Source organism: Ciconia boyciana, chromosome 4 (assembly GCF_034638445.1).
Source record: "Ciconia boyciana chromosome 4, ASM3463844v1, whole genome shotgun sequence".
Taxonomy (NCBI): domain Eukaryota; kingdom Metazoa; phylum Chordata; class Aves; order Ciconiiformes; family Ciconiidae; genus Ciconia; species Ciconia boyciana.
This window is the reverse complement of record NC_132937.1, coordinates 41,457,513-41,478,738: the sequence shown is the minus strand read 5'-3', so window position 1 is coordinate 41,478,738 and position 21,226 is coordinate 41,457,513. Positions and strand designations below refer to the sequence as shown.

At 38.2% G+C, this 21,226-nt stretch overlaps 1 protein-coding gene across 5 annotated transcripts in view; it reads right to left on the bottom strand.

Annotated features, from left to right (window-relative positions):
- MAST4 (microtubule associated serine/threonine kinase family member 4) overlaps window positions 1-21,226 on the bottom strand; it is a 306,287-nt gene that overhangs the window by 78,214 nt on the left and 206,847 nt on the right. For all 5 annotated transcript variants that reach the window (XM_072858736.1, XM_072858737.1, XM_072858739.1 and 2 more), the window contains one exon: window positions 1,673-1,761. In XM_072858736.1, coding sequence (XP_072714837.1) covers window positions 1,673-1,761 — 89 coding nt within the window. The remainder of the gene's footprint in view (window positions 1-1,672; window positions 1,762-21,226) is intronic.

The following is a 21,226-nucleotide window of genomic DNA, read 5'->3' as shown; positions in this document are numbered from 1 at the left end:
TACATAGAGGCAAGCTAATAACAGAGGCAGCCATACACCTGCCAATTTTCATCACATAAATGAGACTTCTGAGTGCTGCTGAAGTGTTCAGCACACATACCTTGGGAGAACATATCAGCATTAAGAGAACCTACTGTATCCTGGGTAACTGGAGAAGTTGCCAAATTTCCACAATAGGTTTTTGAATACACAGTACATACTGCTGAGTTTAAGGAAAAGAACAGCTTACACTTAACCTGTCTTAATCCTTGTAGTATCAGTTTTCCACCTTTAGACCTATTTGTCAACAGCTGTGACATAAGCAATATTATTCCCCTTTTATGGTTTCAGAAATCGATTCAAAAAGATGAAGTAACTTGCTGAAAGCACAGGTCCACTGCCAGACAGAAACTCTTCAGCATTTATCATATAAACAACCTGTATTCAGGTCCCAGGTAACCCATGCTGGTCACTTCATACTTCTGAAGTCTGTGAGGCATCGTTGGTCTAAGCCATCAGTTTCCAAACAGGTGGTATAGTCACTCATAGCAGCAGACATGCTAGTTCTCACAGCAAGCATTGCTATTGCTTTCATCAAGTCAGCAGAGCACAACTAAAGCCTCTGTCTATGGTGATCACCGATCCTCTGTTCCAAATGGCGATTTCTGCATTTGGGGGACCCAGAGAGGGATCCCAAACACTCCGACATTTCTTTTTTACAGTTTTAAAATAGTCTGCAACATGTTTTTCTTTGTTTGTTTGTTTTAAATGCTCTGCCGCCTTGAACTCTTCACAAATCTTCATGTTGTCTGGGTTCCTGGTTGTGATAGCCTGCTGCTCAGAGTGAAAACCACCACCATATTTTCTCTAATAATGTTGCTGCCACAAGAAAACTGGAGATGCCTTAAACTCACCATCCTCTTCAAAAGTTCAACTGAAACTCTGTACCTTCTCTTTTAGCATCCATCTGAGAGCAGTTCTCCAAAGTATTCAGTGTCATTGCCTATACAAGGATTGGTTGTTGGGCTTTCGTTTTGGCATGTAGTTACAGACAATACCCAAAAAACATAGAGACAATAAAACTTTGAGGAAATGGGTTTTGATATGCTAAAAATGTTTCATTTTAAAATTAAGACAATCATCAATAAAATATTTATTTATAGACTTTCATTCAATCTTTAAGTGCTTCAGGTGCTTTAGAAGCAAAACAAAATGATCATCCATTTATTGCTGTGCAAAGTGAAGCACAGAAATTTCCAGCAATGTGCCTAACAACATAAATCCTAGGGAGCAAAAGCACTAGGAATAGAATGTAATACCTTACTCACCGACTTCTCGACTCCATTACCTTTACCATGTGTGCAAGCTATTTTATATCCTTTTCACACTGAACTAGGCCCAGAAAGGGAAGGGGCGGGGGAGAAAATGCATCAGAATATCAGAGTGTAAGGTGAGGAAACAAAAAAATAGCTACATGATCCATTTTAGAGGTATTTCTGGACTGCTTCTCACCATAACATAGGATTTATGGATCTAAACATAACAGAAATTTGGACAGAATGATATGCAACTTTTTGCTATTACAAATGGTGGAAAGAAGAGTAGTGGGAAGGAGAATTTGTCTGTTTTCCTTTCCTTATATAGACATTTTAAGAATTTAATAATAGCAGTAGTAGCATAGATATAAAATCACCTGCATGCGCTGAGAGTGGTGAATGAGGCCGAGGCAGAGCTGGAGACTGGCCACTGCCCATCAAACTCTTCCTGTTGCTTGTTCTACAACTGTGGGTAAAAAGAGAGGAAAGACAACATTAGCATCAGAAATACAGCATGTACCATATATGGACATTTTGAGATTCTGCTACTGTGTTCCTTCACTTCCCAGTCCCATATTAAAAATCAGCACTATTGTTGTTTTTGTAGGCATGTCCAGGAAGTCTATGATCATACTGGATAATGGCAAAGACAGCAGCTTCCAAAGAAAATGCACCATGAATACTTTTCAGGCTTGCACGTTTGCTGTTCTGTGCAAAGACCAGCATTCCCCTGCAGAGTCATTTACAAAATGTTCTTCCCTGACTGCAGCTTTTCTCTGGCATACACTTTTTATGATATATAAAAATACACAAGCATAATGCGAAAAAGTCTCAAGCTTAGAATCATGCATGAACTGTAGCTCCAAATCACATGCCATGAAAAGCAATGATTTATCAATAATTATAGATCTAATTATTGAAATAAATTTCACATCTGTGCCTTTTGTCAATGGAACAGATGATGCCTAAGATGATGAATGCATTTTTTTACTCATAAATTTTTCATCTGCAAAGCCACTAATTTCCCATATCACAATATCATTAGACGAGATAAATAGTAAATTAACGCATCTATTAAACTTGGGAAAGGAGTTATTTTTCTTAAATACATCATACAGTTTTTAAATATTTGTTGGCAGAAGTGTTTTTCTTTTTTCCTTTTTCCACTATAATGAAGATTCTCACAAACATAAATCCCCAGCACTGCAAACATTCATGCACAACAAAAATAGTATCTTAAGGTCAAAGAGACCATAACTGTGTATAAACTTAAGTGCATATGCTAATGTTTACCGCACCACAATCAGAATTTTTTTCTGTAAAGGTTTAGAAAAACTCAAAACCACTAAAAGGGAAAAATTCATACATAAAACCATTTCATTAACACAGTAGGTTCCAATGGAAGCAGATTCAAATCATGTTTGTAGGTGTCTCCAAAGATGAATTTTGTAACATTATGATCTCTATGTAACAGCCAGAAAGCACAACTGATTAGGTTGTAAGCAGAACAAAATGCAAAAAGGATGGATTTTAATAGCATAAACAGCTAAGTAAAGCAGATTCAAAAGTAATCCAAAGTAATATTGAAAACAAGGAAAATAAAAAAGAAAAACAAAGGCAGAGGAAATGTTGGGTATGAAAGCAGTATAGAAGGTATCTTCAATATGCAAAAAAAGTCAATCGCTAAGACCAGTCTCCCCTTAACAATGTTTTGTGAAGCAGCAAGAGTGCCATTCCCAACTGTTTAACGGGTTAATGCAAAGTTCATTTGCATGAACTGCACAATGAATTGCCATTATAACTTAATTATTATAATCAATTAAACAATGAGTTAACTCATGAGTATATACTTATCATTACTGCAGATCTATGTAAGAAAAGAAAGCATGCAATGTTTGTAAGATTTACATTTAGAACACTGGAAAAGTCAAAACTTATTTAAGACATACACTGCAACTTCTAAGCTGAACAAACAGGGAGAACTTTTTAAGTGTGAAACTTTATACATGTGTTATTTAGGAATCTGTGTAGATTAAGCTCAGCTTTCTACAAATATTTTTAACATACTCAGCACTTAATCTACTTCTTAAATGATGGAACTTGAGCAAATATTCTAAATCTCATTAGACAACAATTTCAAAGTTGTATTGTTTCCCCCATCTCTAAATTTTGTCCAGCTGAAGAGTCATATTCAATTCTTCTCTTATCTAAGAATAGTCCAAATTCTTCCTTTTGGCTTAATCCAATGTCACTGTATTTTTGGTAACTTTTCTCGTATCATACTATGACAAGCCTCACTTTACCTGCTACACTTGTTTTTAAAAACTTGAATAACTGTTTCATTGTAACTCTCCAATCTAAAACTGAACCCAGTAGAAACTTTTGGTATTCATTAGACATTCCTTGGAGGACAGACAGATTGCATCTATCCACAATGATGTGATGATATCACTACTGCATCTGTGGTGCAGGCTGGGGTTAAGAGACCCCCATTACATGACTACAGCAGCTTTGCATGGCTAAAGTTTGGGATCTAAAGGATCACCACATCTCCTGTCACAAGGAGGGAATACATTTTAAGCATCTAATCCCTGCATATGTTCTCAGCAAAATTAACATTAGTTTCAACAAATTCTAGGCCTCACTGATTTTGCTACAAAGATGATTCCAGATACAGGTTTATCAGTATCATTTGCCCTTATCTGTAGGAATTGAGACTTTTATACCAGAATTTCCTATGTAAATAAATGACTGCCTTGTATTCACTTTTACCTTAAAATTCAAACTTCACATTCTTCAGGTGAAGTTAGTGCAATACTTTCCACAAATCATTATCAAATATATATAATTCAAGTTATCCTGATTTTTTGGGAGGATTATTTTTAAGAATTATTTCTGGGGAGTATGAACCTTCAATATCAAGATCTTACGTAACGAGAAAACTTTCCCCCAACCGCCATTTAAAAAAAAAAAAATCTTTGCTATTTGCTTAGACGTGGCTGTAGCTGTATGCAGGATTTATCTTTTATCACACCCAAATAAAATGTTCTATTGAGAAATAGAAAATAAAAAATATGAAGGCTCCTCTATTTGTCTTACAGTAAGGGAAGACTCAAATCACTGCATGAAAAGACAAATTAATCCTAGAGCTCTCTCTGTAGCTTTGTTTTTTCAATGCTGTTTCACAAAGATTTTGAAACAATGTTATCCATCCTGTACAAGCTGTGAAACACAAGTCCTTCCCCAGAATAACGCTATTATAGAAGAGGTTCTTTGTGGGTGAAAAAAAAAAATCTTCAGGGAACCTTGAAAGATGATCTAAGCTGCTAGAACACCGCAAATGGGAAGCAGGGTCGCACTAAGGAAGTATTGAAGCATTAGTTACTGAACTGTATTTAGCCTTGAAACGGCAATCTTCCGTATACAAAAGAATCTCAGAAGTTAAAGCCATTCTGTAGACAAAATCGTTTTTCCTAGATTTCTGAACACATCAAGTTACTTTCCCCTCTATTGTCTTCAAAAAACTATTGTTCTCCCATTCAAATCTGACAAGATAAACCAACTGGTAAGAGGCAGCCCTGAAAGAAAGCCTCTTTGTCTGCAGGAAAGTGTTATAGCAGTGCAGGAACAATCTACAAGGATGATAACTTAGGGAAACATAAACTTTAGTAAACCACAGAGTGCTACACCTTCAAAATGCAATTCTCTTAAGCCTTGGATTTCACATTGTGATCGGGTTGCATGGGACAGAGAAGAGACTAGCAAGCCAGGGAGCAGATAGGACACAGGGTTTAGAGCACTGAAAAAAAAAGGAGAAAGAAAACCATCTTTTTCCAAGGAGAAGAAGAGAGTAGTGGAGAACAAAGAAAAAAAAAATCAGTTATGTTAAACAATAATTAAATTTTGGGGTGCACACAAAACTCAAACAGAATAGAAAGTTTACATTTTTTGCCCTTTGCCTTCTTCCCTGCACCAGGAAGATCCTTCCCGGACTTTAGTCTGTTGCCCACAACTTAAAATGGCAGTCCTGGATGACTACCTCTCTGGAAGTAGGTGGCATTACACTGTATCAGCAGTGCCCTGGACTACTGGCACTGTTCCTTATCTTGGAATCCAATTCGTAATTTCCTATTTGGTTTCCAAATCCCCCACAGACAGGTTTTGCCTTACCTCCTGCTCTCCGCCACTGACGCTCCTGCCCACCCACACCTCTTCTCCCTATCCTGACTTCTCACCACATCTCACTGCTGGGGAATTCCTCCTTCATGCCAGCTCCAGTATCAGGCCCAACACACTAACCTCTGAGTCACTTCTCCTCCTCCAGCCGCTACAGATGATCAACGCTCCCCATAAGAAGTATTCATGATAAAACAAATACAGGACACTACATAAAAAGTGCTTTGTGCTCAACTTGGTTAATCACAAAACAAGGCTGAACTACAGCTGCCGAAAGATGCAATCCAATTGCATGAAGCTTGATTACCTTGCTCCTTAAATAGCCACAATTCTTCCCGTATCAGGCAAAAGCCATTTGGGCAGAGATGATGGGAACTGCTAGATTGAAACCAGCAAAGCACAAGACAAAAGTACTAGTATGACCATTAAAATAGAGCTACACTCCACAAGCTCTTTTGGAAACACTGAACAGAATAAAAAGTTCTCCAGGGTGAAGAAATCCAGTTCTAGGACAGGCAGTACTTCATCCAGAGCTGAAATATTAAATGCAGGTTTCCTGATAAGAGCAATCAAGAAACAGCAAAAACTGTGAGAGGCATGCACTGAAATAGAATTTTCTTCCTCAGAATGAGGGCTAATATGTGAGCAAATTACTGGCAATAAAGGTTAATTGCTTCCCCCCCCAAAAGCAGGGAAAGAAGGCTATATCAACAGAGATTACCACTTGCCATGCTTTTCATGGGAAATTTGGCATCTGCTTTAATCATTTATAATGATTTCATTTCAACATCCTCAATTACTAATATTTATACTTGTAATGAAGATGGATTTGGACTGTAAGCTATTATGATAGTTCACCACCTTTCACAGGCTATGCTGAGCACAGCACTACCGTGCAACACAGCTTCTTAATTTCAGTATTAGCGTAACACAGTGGTTTAGCTGAAGGTAGAGATTAAAAGGGGACTCCTCATATTTTGAGAGAAGCTGCAAAGAAAATGTTTTATCTGCTAATACAAGTGCAGAGAAATTAAGCTATTGCTGTACCCAGAATGTACAGCCTGACCATGTAGACACAAGAGAGCCTAATAATGCAAGACCAGCACTCCCACAAAGGCTCTAGGGATAGAAAAGGTGGTTATAACTTCTCTCATGTTAAAATTGCACAGCTGAAAACTACCTCAGGAGGAACATGCTGTCCCTAGCAAGACTTGAGATGCGGCCACTTTGTTTATACAGGGAAGTTAAATTTAAGTTATATTTCAGTTATATTTAACTTATTATGAAGCTAGCTAACATATGACTTCATAGTTACTTATTATCCTCATGAACAGCAACACTAAGGAGTCAACAGTGCACACAGCACTGACTTAAAAAAAATTAACATTCAAAGTGAGGAATTTAGCTTGCTTTGGGTTTTTTGTTTTTATTTTCTTCTAAAGAAAAAAGAAGCCTTTTGCATTAAAAAGTAATTTGGTGAGTACTTCCAAGCTCTCCAGAATCCAGGCAAGTTCTGTGGGACATTAACTCGAACAAATGCAAAAACCAGATGCCATGAAGAGATGACGTTGCTGATACTGCAGCAGCTTCCTTATGAAAAGGAGCCTTTAAGCTTGTATTTGATGAAGCATCTCCTGATCTAGAAAGTCAAAGTAATGCATGGCCTGCAGTTAATGGTAGTTTCACACCTAGATCACTTTTTATAAAGGAAAATGAATCAATCAAGAGACTTCCTCTCTGAATACTGTGGAATTAGGGTTACATGAGCAAAACCCAGAGGCTCTATTCAGTACTACTTATTGCTGCCCTGTTCTACCCTATAGCTGAGAGAGACCGAAGAGTAAGGAAACAAAGGTTTACAATTTTGAGAGATATTTCCTAGACTGAAGTAGGTAAATTCTCAAGGTGCTACAATCATTCAGAGAAATGTGCAAGCCATCTGAATGTGACTAAAATATACCATCACTAACACCCTGAACTTTCTTTTTGTTCTTTTAATGGCTTTCAATGTTCCACACTCATATTCAGTTAGTATCATCTAGCATTATTTTCTATATATTTTTACTAAACTATGTCTGCATATACACTTTCCAAATTTGGTGCATGCATATAGATATGTATATAAGCACATACATATATACATTCATATTCACATTATATAAATATATACATATATTTATATAAAGACATATATATAATCCTATATTTAAAACATTATACATACAGCCAAACATTCTATTTATTATATATCCCACTCTCTGTGACTAATTATTCTATATCAGTCTTTAATGAGCTGGGGAAAAAAAGGGTCTTGGGATTTAAATTTTAACTGTTGTAATGCAGGGATTCAGGTTTTACTCTTTTGTATTTAAGGTTGTCAACTTAAATGAGGGCAGTTTTAGTCTGAAGAAACAAGAGTGCTGTCAAAACATAATGAACACGACACACCAAGATGAAGCATACAGCTGCTGGCAGCCCCAGTTTGGCAGAGTTTGTTCCGAATCTTTGCGACACTACAGTGAGCGTTTCAGTTTTGGCTATTGGCCAGGTATGCATGGACAGTAAGCCAAGGGTCCTCTCTAGGTACTCATGCATTTGTGTCCAACACCTTTTTTCTGCCATTACTACCACCTACCAGCATGCAACCATTCCACCAGAACTCCATCTTTCCTCAACCATACAAAAGAGGAGACCTCAGCTTTTTTCTTCATCTTTCTAAAAAAAATCCACAGGGAAAATAAAATTCAAAATGCAACCAACTGGACACATGATCACCCTCTGCATGAACTGCTTGAGGGGTTCAAATGCATGCAAGACAGCATCATTGCAAAAATATCTGCCAAGAAAAATCACAGGATTGCAAAAATATCTGCCAAATTTCTGCTGTTCAGACCTGAGGAAGACCGTCACAAAGACAGACTTCTTACGCTGTAAGAAGGCCTCTCAATCCCCATCCCTCCAGTGTATTACAAAGCAAATAAACAGGTCTTTCATTAAGCCTTTTCAACTATACTTGCTAGTTAGACACGCGTTCAGTGTATTCAACTCCAGCGACTGCTCTTACTTTTACTCTAAGCAATTTTGATCCATAATTTTTCTCCTCACACAGGAGAAATTCAGTAGAGTTTCAAGAAATCTGAATTCCATCTACAGAACTAAAATGGTGTATTTCTATCTGTTCTGTTCCTTCCTAAAACAACTGATTCAGTTTTAACTTGTAATAGAGATAAATATTTAACTATGTAACATAAAAAAGAGTATTAAGCTAACTACTGACTCCATAGTTGTACAATATTCATAAAACAGCTGCATACAAGATAAAGTCTGTAATGCACACAAAGTGGGCAGGCAGCGGAGAGCAGACAAAAAGAACGCTCCGGATCATAAACCAGCCCACTGCACAATTCTGCTTCACTATCCACAAAACGCAGTTTCTGCATCTTTGTATCATACAACCAATTGAGAACACGCTGATCGGATCATTTAAATCCCACTGCTTCTTGAATTTCTTTTTTAATCTTATTTGGGTTCTGGGAAGGGACATAAACCAAGTTATTAGGTGAACAGCACGTTTGCTATCATACTGAGATACTTAACTAAATTCCTTGACACACAAATATTACTCTTTCAAAATAGAAAGATAAGTAGGAAGCTAGTACCAAAAGTAGAAGAGAAATATACAGGGCTGGCCTAAATCATCACTCAGTATGATTATCTTTATTCTGCACAATTCAGGAGATGCAAAAAAGGCAGAAACACCTCACTGGAAAAAAAATAATAATAATCAGGAGCCACAGTGATGCGTTTATAATATATAACAAGTGCTATGTGAAAAAAAAAAAAGTGTCATACATCACAGCTGTGAAGATCAAAGCATCAATAGCCTGGAAATGTTAACCAAAGGAAGTACTGCCTTGACTTGCATAGTAGATAACCCTGCAGAAACCATTTGCATTAGACAGGAAATACCCTGTTTACTGGAGTGCATGCCTATCAAGACTGCAGCACAGACAGGAGGTTTAAAACACTGGTCTCGCTGTGCTCTTTGCCATCCCCAGCAGTTTCACATTAACCCAGATCACTCCGGATTTTGACTCTAGACTACAAGCTCCTGGTGCATCTCTTGCGATAAGAGGATGGAGCCAAGCATTTCTTACCATGTTGTGGTGGTCAGGCTGGGGGCACAATGTTTCTCACTCTGCCCCCTTGCTCGTTGGAAGAAACAGCTTGAAAGAAACCAGGAGAGTGTGGGGAGCAGAGGGAGGTGAGTCAGGGCTGCTGGATGCCATTCACTGCTGCTGCTCCCTCCAGAGCCTCCACTCCACCTCAGGCTGCAGTGCTGTCTGCCAGGCGGTAGCACAGACACTGTCACAGGTGTTGCTTGCTGCTGGCTCTGTCCCCAGTTTGGGAGCTAGGCTGGTGCCCCATGGCTGCTGCTCACAACACCAAGAAGTCAGACTCAGGCGAGAAGGTAGCTGCGGGATCTCCCCCTTGTCCTTCTGCCCCCAGCTGAAGTTAAGGTACAGAGCAAGGGCCTTTTCCACCCACACTTACATGGAACAGAGCAGCCCCTCTACTGGCAATTTTTACCCAGTCCGGCCCTTCAAAAACAAAACCCAAACAAAACTAATACACAAACAGGTCCTGTTCCAGCCATATTTCCTTTGAACAACATCCATCCAGACTCGAGGACTAACCACAGGCAATTCCCCAGGCCATTTCAGTACTGCAAGGGAGCCAAGCACATACTCTGAGCTTTCTGTAACTCTGGTTGAAACTGAGGCCAGCATAGTTCAGAATTAAGATAAAACATGGGAGTGTCTCCAAACTACAGACAGAAGACCTGTTTATCCAGATACCTACTACAGTGAAACCTTGTCCACCTTCTCCCCAGCTTTCTCATTCTGTTTTCCACTTAGACCTACCACCTCTTGGTTTTCTTTGCTTTTTCCTTGCTGGTGGTTGCTCCCAACAACCATAGCTCTGAGCACCACTGTTCCTAACTCACCATATATCATGGAATTAGTGGGCCAGGATGATAATCCAGACAGATCTCCTCATAGCATTGAAAGCATTCCCCAAATAGCATGGAGAGTGGCTTTAGGGAGTGCTTCTCTTGGCCAAAAGAGTGTGCAGCATGTCAATACTCGATAAAGTCTCAAAGGGTTAAAGTCTGCCATGGTCTGAAATTATCTTGTGGTAATACATGCGGCCAGCCTAGAAAGTCTTGTGTCTCAGTAAATGTCTAGGAGACACCTCAGAAATGACCAATCCATTTCCAGTTGGGGGAAGGAAAGAAGAAAGATTTAGTCTGCTCTGCTTCTTGCTACAGAAGTTGTGCTTCGTCTTCCTTTCAACCTCCTCAATCTGTTTGTACCCGTCAAAATAATTTATGTTGCCAAGGCTACTTTCACATAAAAAGAATCAGAGGCTTATTAAAACAAAAGTCTACACAGTACCCTTTATCACATGAAACACTGTCTGCTCTGCACTGCACTCCAGAGACTCTTCCCATGAGAAAAGCCACTAAAAGACAAGCTCCTAGAAATATTTTCCCATACATTATTTCACATTTTTTAGGAAAGTTTTGAGCTTTTTTTTTTTTAAAATATCCCCCTCCCCTTTCCCCTAATAATCATGAAGCATTACAACTAAATTAATCATATCCTAATATTTAAGGGTAGAAAACTAGGAGCTGCCTGGAGAGATTTTACATGGTTTCATTTTCAAACCCAGTAGTTCTCTTCTGGTTTATCCCCTAAAATAATTTATATTTATACCTGACTCCTTTCTCCTATAATTAAATAGTAACAATTCATTTTTACTAAAAAAAATAGTGAGTCCAGACAGGACTTCTCCTTTCCTCCCTTGCTAAATCTGGTAGCTCTCAACTTCTCAAAACTATGAGGGAGCACATAATGATTAAATGCATTGTCTTTAAGCCTTTAGCAAATATTACCAAAGACTCAAGGGGTGAATGGGTAAGACAATGCCAGAGCAATGCACCTGACTGAAGAAAAACCACATTCTGAGATCAAACCTACTAGGAACAAAAAAGTCTGACTTGGGCAGGATCCTAAAGCTAAAAGATACTTTTTCATATAAATGTTTATTTTCTGACTGAAAAGTAAAATATTTACAGACTAACTGCAAAATAACTTACTCTCCCTTGCTAGAAAGGATCCAAGACATTAAGAAAGTTACTAAAAACTTCTACAAGCCATCTCTGTCTTCATTCTCCTATTTTAAAAATACAATTGTGCAAATTATAGCTTGTATCAAATCTTAAAATACTTTGATTATTCCTAGCTCATTGTTGATGCATATTCCTGGGAGACTTCTGCCTTTGAGAGTCACCATTTTTCTGAAACTGGTAGACTTTTTCATTAATTCATACAAAAAAAGATAAAGATTATAGCTCATCTGTAAATAATCACATCCAAAAAGCAGGCCACATGTGTGGTGTGTGCACACCTGTATGTAATAACTTTAACCTTCTGGCAGAGGGTGGTCTACAACAAGAGAACACTAGAACAGAAAAATTAAAACACCACCAAATAAGTTTTGAAAAATGTTGTATAAGCCTCATTTCATTATTCAGTACTTCAATGCAACTTTTTCACAGCATTACACAACCAGGACTAAACAGAAGAAAAGCAAAACAGAGTTTAATAGGACAAAAAACTGAAAGAAATTACATGATATTAAAAGTCTGTAAACTTACTCATAGGAAAAGTAAGAAAAAAATAAAAAACCCTTTCATCTTCTCTCATAAATATCCTGACCTCACCTTTTTGTCTTAAGAACAAGCTTAAGCAAATGACTCATCTACAGTTTGTTTTGAATTGTGTTATTCAGAGGCAGGTCTTTGCCTTAGACCTGAAAGATGTACATGTGATTTTTAACACAAACATTTTGGGAAGGCATGACACTAGTCCAAATGCCACTGTTCTGTTTGAAGACACTTAGCTGGTGACACCTCCACCTTGACCGGCACAGATGGCAGCCAGTGTATTAGAAAAAAGCCTATCATCTCTCCTGTAAAAGCTGCCATAAGCATAGTGGGCACACCATATTTCCAGTGTCTTGGAGGAAGCAGATACACTTGTCCACAGCAGATACACTTGTCCACAGCTCCAGGCAAGTTGCCCCAGACCTTGCCAGACTCCTCACGAGGCAGCAGGAGAGCTGTCTGCCAGAGAATTGCCACCACTGCTCTTCAGTGTGGCAGAACTGTCCGGCTCCACTTCACAGCTGGACCTGGGGCACCCCTGAGCTGGAAGGACTCAGCCTCCATCACCTGAAAAACCACTTGTGGAATAAGAAGGTTCACGAATACCAACACAGCAAACCTTGATGCCTCTTGCACCAAAACTCCCTTTTCTATAAACTTCACATCTTCAAGAGAAACACTCAGTTATCAAAGAGATTACAGCCTACACATGCATGGGCATAAGCAGGGTTCACCTCTATTCACCAAAATCACTGTTAATCCCACCTAAATACATAAGGCCTATCACCACTTAAGAAGCAAATGCTTCACACAGTTTTGAAACAGAAGCAGGGACACTGAGTACTTCCTAGTGAAGGGGCATCTTCAAGCCTCCCCCTCCCACGCACTCCTGCCCAACTGCCGGGACCACACAATCTTTAAAAACAGCTGGAATTACAGTGAAATAGTACAGCTGCACAAGCTACCACCTTAAGCAACTTAATTCAGCAGAAAGTTTCTGAAAGCAGTTTCCAAAACAGCAACAAAAATAGACTTCCTTTTCTTGCAGCCCAGGGGAGAAGGGGAAGAGGGAAAAGCATTCAAGGGTGTTAGTCTCCAGCAGACACACTCTTCCAGTAAGTGGGGAAAGTCCTCAGCACTGCCATTATTTAACCTTTTGAGAATCAGATGTGAGGATACACATCCATAGATTGGAAAGCACTGCAACGGTGAAGCACAGTTGCCTACTCAGCATTTGACACGGGGGAAATGAGCTTCATCCCTTCTATGGCACTGAGGCATAACTGCAGTGGTTTCTCTCTCTCTCCTTTCCTCTTGCACATATGAGAGTTGCCAAAAATTTGCAATAGATGCCTAATTTTAAATTAAGCAATATGAGATAAGTTTCCACCCTTTCTTTAAAGGAATTAATGCAAATAACAGGAAAATGGTCCTGTTCCTTTTTATTTCTAACTTTTTAAAAAGGCAAGAGGCAGTATTATGTAACTAAAGTATCACACCTTCTATACAAGTAATAAACATTTTGCAATTAATATTTTGTACTGTTTTTTGCTTGGACATAAGTAGTCAGTAGTGCTTAAGCAGTTAATACACCGGAATTAAGTAAATAAAGAAAACACTTTAAAAAAAAAGAGTCACTATTTAGGACAAAATATACATGTTTGAAAACTATGCCCTTTACTGGTTAGGAGCCTGAATATGAACAATTAAGTGGGAGACATTCAACCTGAAAACTATGTCTGTTCCCATAAAACCTCTGGCAGCACCATCAGTGCCCCACATTTGAGCATGCACACATTGACTGCAGTCCAGAAATTTAGTTTGCAAACAAAAGACCCTCTCTCTTTACTGAGACCCACGTTCTCCCTCCCTCCCACTGTCAGCTGACCAGAATTTTTTTAATTAAATCATAATTAAGCATCTAGAAGCATTATTTTCCCGGGGGTGGGGGGGGAATCCTTTCATTGTGCCCATTCAGGTGTTGGTGTCTGTTGAGCCTGCCCAAGAGGGCATCAATGAATGCCAGCTATGGCGGCTTTCATGAAGAGGCTGTTTGTTCAGTAGGAACCAGTCGTCTACAAAGTCATGCTGAAATGCAAGCCACCAAACACTCCATGGTCACAACATTAAGACATCACTGGACACATACGTGCAGCCAGCCAGCATTCCCCATCAGTCATATAGAGCTATAACAAATTAGAGTCTTTTTGCCCTTGGAGTTCGCAAACACAGCTACATCCCTTTAAGAACAAAATAACAAATAACTAATATATAAAAAAAAAAGTGTGGTCTTTCTTTTTTCCAGAGGAAAACTGAGCTTATGTAACTGACATAACTGTTGATTATTATTTTTTATTTAACACAGCTTCATGAGAAATTTAACAAAAAAAAATGAAATATGTGCTGGTACATAGCTGACACCATTTACAAAACTACAACAACTACATCAATCACTTTTTCCCACCACAATTTTTATTAGATATACAGTATCTACACTTAAGAGTTAGCTGTGTATCTATACTGGTATAGTTACATGAGCATATTCTCCCTTCTACAGACGTAATTATGCCATAGGGTAAAAGTCTTTTACTGGTTCAGATTCTCCCAGATGGAAATAAAAATTAACCATGAGAATACAAATTGTCTTTTTCAACTGTGATTGTGTACTAACAAAGCTAAGTCAGCAAAATTAACTGACTAGCTATAGCTCAAATATTTACCGCTGTATGAAACCCAGTGTATAGACTAGGTCTGGGAGCAAACTGCAGCTCTACGCGGCAGTACACCTACTGAGGAAGGCCATCTATTACACATGCAGATCACACTGCTTTGCTGCAAAGTCACGGTGAGGTAATTTGAAACATCTGAATAATTTCCAGTGAAGCAATTCAAACATCTCCAGGCACAGTCATCAGCAGGGATGAAAACACAAGGCTTCTGATATCCACTCGCTCTTCCCCCCCCATAATGCTTAATCATCAAGCACCACACAAGCCAGGAAAGATCAGATGATTTACATGTTTCAGTTTGCTGCCTGGCACTTACATATACCTGCACATTTATACTATTAAAAATAGTATGGTGCAGTATTAAAAAAAGTTTCAGTGGCATATGTTTCAAGTGACTGGATTACTCAAACAGTGAGGTCAGAAACAAATTATCTAGGCCATCCCAAATAAGTACTGATAAAGTGTTCATGTTATGCCACCAAATGTTCCCTTCCCCCTGACGTGCTAAGTCACTTTAATGATCCAAGTATCCAAATCTCTGAACCAGAAATACTGTACAACTTTAAAACCCCTTAAGCCTACCTAAGATAGGTTTTCTGGAGATCAAAACAATAGTGCTGGGTTGCAATCTCTCATACAGGCTCTGAGAAGAGATGACACATTATCCAGGGAGAGGGGAATTTTTCTTCTCTGCAATACTTCAAGCTCTTTCTCACAACTGGTGACCCAGCACAACTATAACACCATCTGACCTTAAATTTATCCATGTGGTTACATCTAATGAAAATCTGCTGAGTGAAGCTGGAAAATGAGTAGTATTTTCCTAGCAAAAAAAACCCAAAAACAAACCAGTATGCATTCAACACTAAAAGTCTTCAAGCAGAGCACTAATGAAATGAGATGTACCTCCAGGAACTAATCTGGTCCACAAAATCCATCCATACTTTGTCTTTACCAAGATTTCTTTATGTGAGTAATGTTTTACAGAAACTTGGAATTTTCAGGACCAAGGAAGCTTGACTTCTCATTTATAGTTCTCCTGATCCCTTCAGTGACCAATAACACCCTATTTTCTCACAAAAATACAAGAATAGAGAAACAAGGCAAAATGACAATTTAAAATTAACTTTTATCCCCAGTATACATTTCTATACTAGACTTCAATCTATAGTCATACAGTACCCCACAAGAATATAGAGAAAAAACTAAGTCCATCTTAAACACAGCACAGCGTATACAAGCCATTTATGAAAACAAATTTTGCATATACTTTGCCCTGTAAAAATATCCATACCAGGAAAGGAGTATCTTACTACCAAAGTAATGTACTAATTGCTCACAAATAGAAGTAGGTCACAGAGGATTCATGAAAGCAAATGCCACTGACTCAGTGTAGAATAAGGAGGAAAAGGAAGAAAACAAGTGCAAGGATATGATTTATAGTGTGCAAATAGCTATGAGCTAATATTGTGAAGAGGAACAATTTCACAACGAAGATTTGTTTAGTTCACCCTGGTGTGTCAAGAATGAAGTATCACATAAAATGACTAGTAAAGCAACATCCACTGTAGAGACAAAAAAGCAAGCAGTGATAATTATAGTTAACATTTTAATTTTGAACACATCAGTTAACTTACTGTCCACCTACCTAACACAACAGCCACAATAGCTTTAGGTGCCAGATCTAGCAGTGCTGCTGGCAGTAATAAGAACAACCTGAGATGCTACAGGAAATTATTCCCTGTCAGACTACGCAACCCAGGATGGCACACATCTGTATTAAAACTTAACTGTTTAAACAATATCTGCTCCAATACAAGCAGGATTGCAGGTAAGCTGAAGGAAAGGAAACCAAAGTGAGTGTGCTGTCAACTGTTACAACTGTATGATGTAGTAAGTGCAATTACTCTTCAAGTTCTAGCTTCTGGATTCATACAATCACTTGAGAACTCCAAGTTTTCAGTATTTGAGGGTAGGGTTTTGTTGTCGGTGATTTGGGCTTTTTGCTTTGGGGTTTGTTGGAGATTTTCTTGGAAGTTCATGTTTCAAGCCCTATTTTGGCAATGGAGAGATTTAACATGAACCCTAAACAGACGAAAATTAACTTCTATCTATGAACACTTTCGCAGTAGAAAAGAAAGAGCTAAAATCTATACAGCAGTAATGAATTCCAAACAAAAAGGAACACTGGCTTGGACGCACACGACGAAGTTGAACAGTGCAATTCAGTGTACAGTCTTTCTCCTTTACACATTGACCCCCGCAAGAATTCTAGTACTACATAGTTAAAAAAATCTAAATACTTCATAATCCTGCAAGAACAGACCTGTCTGGCTTTTTACCTTCAGTTAAAATTCCACCTTGAAGCAGCTCTGTTTGGGACAGCAGAGACATGATGGTGGAAAGAGTAAATCTGTGTCAAAGTTGTCAACAAGGAGAGTTGGAACTCTCTTACAAAAAACGATTTTACATAAGTCTTCGCTGTTTATAAACTATTAATTACACAACAGCTGTTATCTCAGACATGAGCAATGCACTTACAAGAAAAATTAGAAAAAATCTCACATTTTTTGCTTCACAGATCACAACTGTTTTGAATTAGAATTTGTGCCTATGACTTACATTGGATTTAGACCCAAGAAAAACTCAAATTGTCATTAAAACAGTACAATGGAATCCATAATGAGCGAGTTTTCCCCTTTCTTCAACTATGTCTTGAAGTACCACCACATCACATTACATTCCTCAAATTTTCTAAGGCATGCTAAGTTAATGCTAGCCATTAACTCTTAGGTGGACAAGCTAAAACCAAGACTGCCCACACATTTCTGTAAACTGTACTACCATGAGGTTACACCATCATCATTATTATTCTGGGACTCACACCAGTGATTCCACCACAGAAAGCAGTCTTCCAGATTCCCAGTCATCTTAAGCAGCGTGGATGAAGAGAACTGGAAGTTGAATCTACAGTTTAAGTTGAATTCAGTAGTTTTACACACAACAACTCTGTTCCACTGAAAACTTGCTTTGCCACGACTTCCACATACTGTCCGTTTGAGGTAACAGAAACAGGTTCAAGCGGAACTACAACACATAGCATTCTGTGATCTTCTAACCTTCTCAGTAGTAAGGAAGAACATGCTGAGAGTTTGAACATTAATCCTTCATTTCCTGGATTTTGCAAAATAGATGCCCCAAACCTCTAATTTGGCTCAGTGGTTTAATCAAACATTAGGCTTTCTATTAACATAAGCTCTAGCTCAGCTTTTCAAATGACCTCAAACAGGCTACGTTCAGCTTGAAAGCCAAATGTAGGCATATATCCGAAAGACAAACTAATGTCAGCAAAAGCCACTTCCCCAAATGTCTTGAATATGAAAGAGTAGAGACATTCGTTGGGATTGTATCCTTTCTTCAAATCATAACTGCAAAAATTACCACTACCCATATAAACAGATTTTACCTTTGAAGATGTAAATTAAATGATAAAGCCTTCACATAAATCAATGTTAACATAATCACATCCTTTTTAATATTCTCCCTTCTATAAATGCATAACTAAACATAAAATGATTTTTCAGTCTTTCAAAACCTTGAGAAAGTCTGTGCAGGTAATGGCAGCACACAGTTTAGAAGGGCTGGACAACTAGTTTGATGTACATATGGGTGTGTGACCAATTAAAAAGTGACTGATCATTTTCTCAACCTAGCTTAAATTGATTACAGAGCTCTGACTTGTTTTTATGGGGATGTATAATCCCTTGGCTCATTGTGACTAGAATAAATTTAGCTGATACAGGAAAGTAATGACAATGAATTCTTAAAAGGTGACCAATAAAAAAACCCCAAAACTCTAATTGGTAAACTGGCATTCAACAATTCATACTTCCTCCCACAATTTGGTGAAATAGCAATGTAATCAGATCATCTCTGCCTTCCAAAGTGTTACATTAGATTTCACACGATTGTGGAGACTGTTTACGGATTGACACAGATTCTTTATTTCTTCATATTCTTCAGAGAAATAACATACCTTGCTCTCTTAATTCTTCTTCATTGATTATTTTTTTCCCAGTAAACAAACTCAAACACAAGAATAGCAGCTTCACATGTATTTAACATAGGAAAGGTACATTATCATTTTGCAAAAAATCTGCTAAACTCCCAAAAGTTTATGTAAGACTGAAGCTGGACTGAACATTACTGATACTCATAGGTTTGCTATTACAGCTCAGAAGAGAGCCACTGAAACATCGCCCACTCAGAGCTCTAAAAAGAAGTTATGGTAATAATTCCAGAAAATAATATTCTGCTTTTAAATTCTGACTGTTCAGTATGTTATATTAGCCATATCTTTAAAACAGATAATGTAGTCACTCTCTCCAAAGGACAAATTCTGGTCTTCCTATTCACTAATGCCTCCCAGCACACTTGATCACTGTAGAAAAGTAGAAACATATCATTCATCGGTGGTGGAGACAGGAATCATGGTGCAATGTGATACAAAGCTACACATCATATCCTTTGCAAGTCCAGCTTTAATAGTCCAAATGCCTGTAGCCATATCACCTCGTGCTGCGATTTTGTCACATCTCAGGCTATGCAGCATTAGGCTAACTAGCTGCTGCAGGAAATGATGATGAACTCTGAGTCAGAGCTAAGCACACACCCCAGTATGGTGCTGCAGGGCACAGTGCTGTTTTGCAGATGAATCTGGGCTGCCAACCACATGAGATCATTAGAGACCACTGCTTTTGGTAAGCATAAGGGTAGTCAAGCACGCACTTGTGAAAAAACCTACTGAACATTCAGAAACCCAGATCAACTGAATGTGTTTTCTTCAGTCCTGGGTAGCTCTTCAAGAGCTCAACAAGCTAATTAACAAAAATGTTTAATCATTTTGATAGCATATTTGTGTTAAGCAAACCCCTGGTTACCTTAAGCTTTTCTCTACCAATGCTTAATTTAAAACCAATGTCTTTCGATGGAATAGAGCTACTGAAAGCTACCCAAACTAACAAAAATAGGTCTGTTACATACTCTGTAGACACAATTCTGTCATTCAAGAGAGCTTATCATCACTGACAATAGAGTTCAATTAGGATGTTTTGAGATTAAATTTAGCAATACATAATTATCCAGTTTAACAAATCAAATTCTTACCAAATCACAGGTCAAGTATAAAAAGCAGGTAAATTATACTGATAACCTCTTCAGAAGGTTATCACCACTGAGTATGCAAAAAGCAGCATGGAAGTTCACTGATTTTGTTGAGGCAAACAGGTGGTGTGTGGCCACAGTACAGATTAGAAGTCAGATTTTCACATTCAAGCAACTAAATCATACCCTCAAGATACATACCAACATTTTCAATAGAAAAAGTATTCAGTATAATTCAATACTGCCATTTTATAAATTCAGTGTGCTGGGAGAAGTGAAGGAAAAAATATCCAATAAGCTTTAGGCAAAACTATTGTCTTAGAGTGTTACAGTAAGGTGCCTTCCAGCTTACTTCAAAGAAATCAGATCAACTGGAATTAATCATACATTATACATTAGGCACTTGCTTGAAAATCTTGGTAACCACTAAACTCACCAAGTACATTAACACTGTTGCACATTTTGTATTCCAATGTTAAAATGCAGCAAGTATGTGAAAAAATAATCTGCAGCTTTTGTTTTCTACAGATCTTTTTTCTTCTAGAAGGACATATGAAAACAGAGGATTGTAGGTACTCCTGTGTATATCACTACAGACATGGGGTATTCCTCCCAGCCAAAAAAAGACAACTCTGCCACTTCAGGTAGATACAACAGTGCTTTTTGGTTGAAAAAGTATTTGGAATAAGTGATAATTTATTTTAGATGGTCTTACTCTAGATTTTATCTAAAACCAAGTAATGGCTGGATTTTTTTTGGTTGTTGTTCAAAACTGTACAATGATTTCAGACTGTAGCCTTCCTCCTTTAGGCTGCAATGGAGTAAATTTGCAGAAACTCTGGAAAACTGGGGTAGGTCAGCTTTGTTCCAAGACTTCTAAAGAAAAACTATTTTGAGGAAAGATCTCTCATATATGCGAAAACCCCATATTTTCCACTCTCAAGGGCAAAACCACTTAGTCCAACATGCAAGAGAGCCCAGTGGGGAGAAGCATTATTACTCCTTATATACGCAGTAGTGTATATACGCAGTAGTATGCTACGAGTCCTCAATGTTCTAGACATCATACGAACACAACAAATGGAAGCCTCTACTGGAAAGAGCTTACACAGTCCAAAAACCCAGGCATA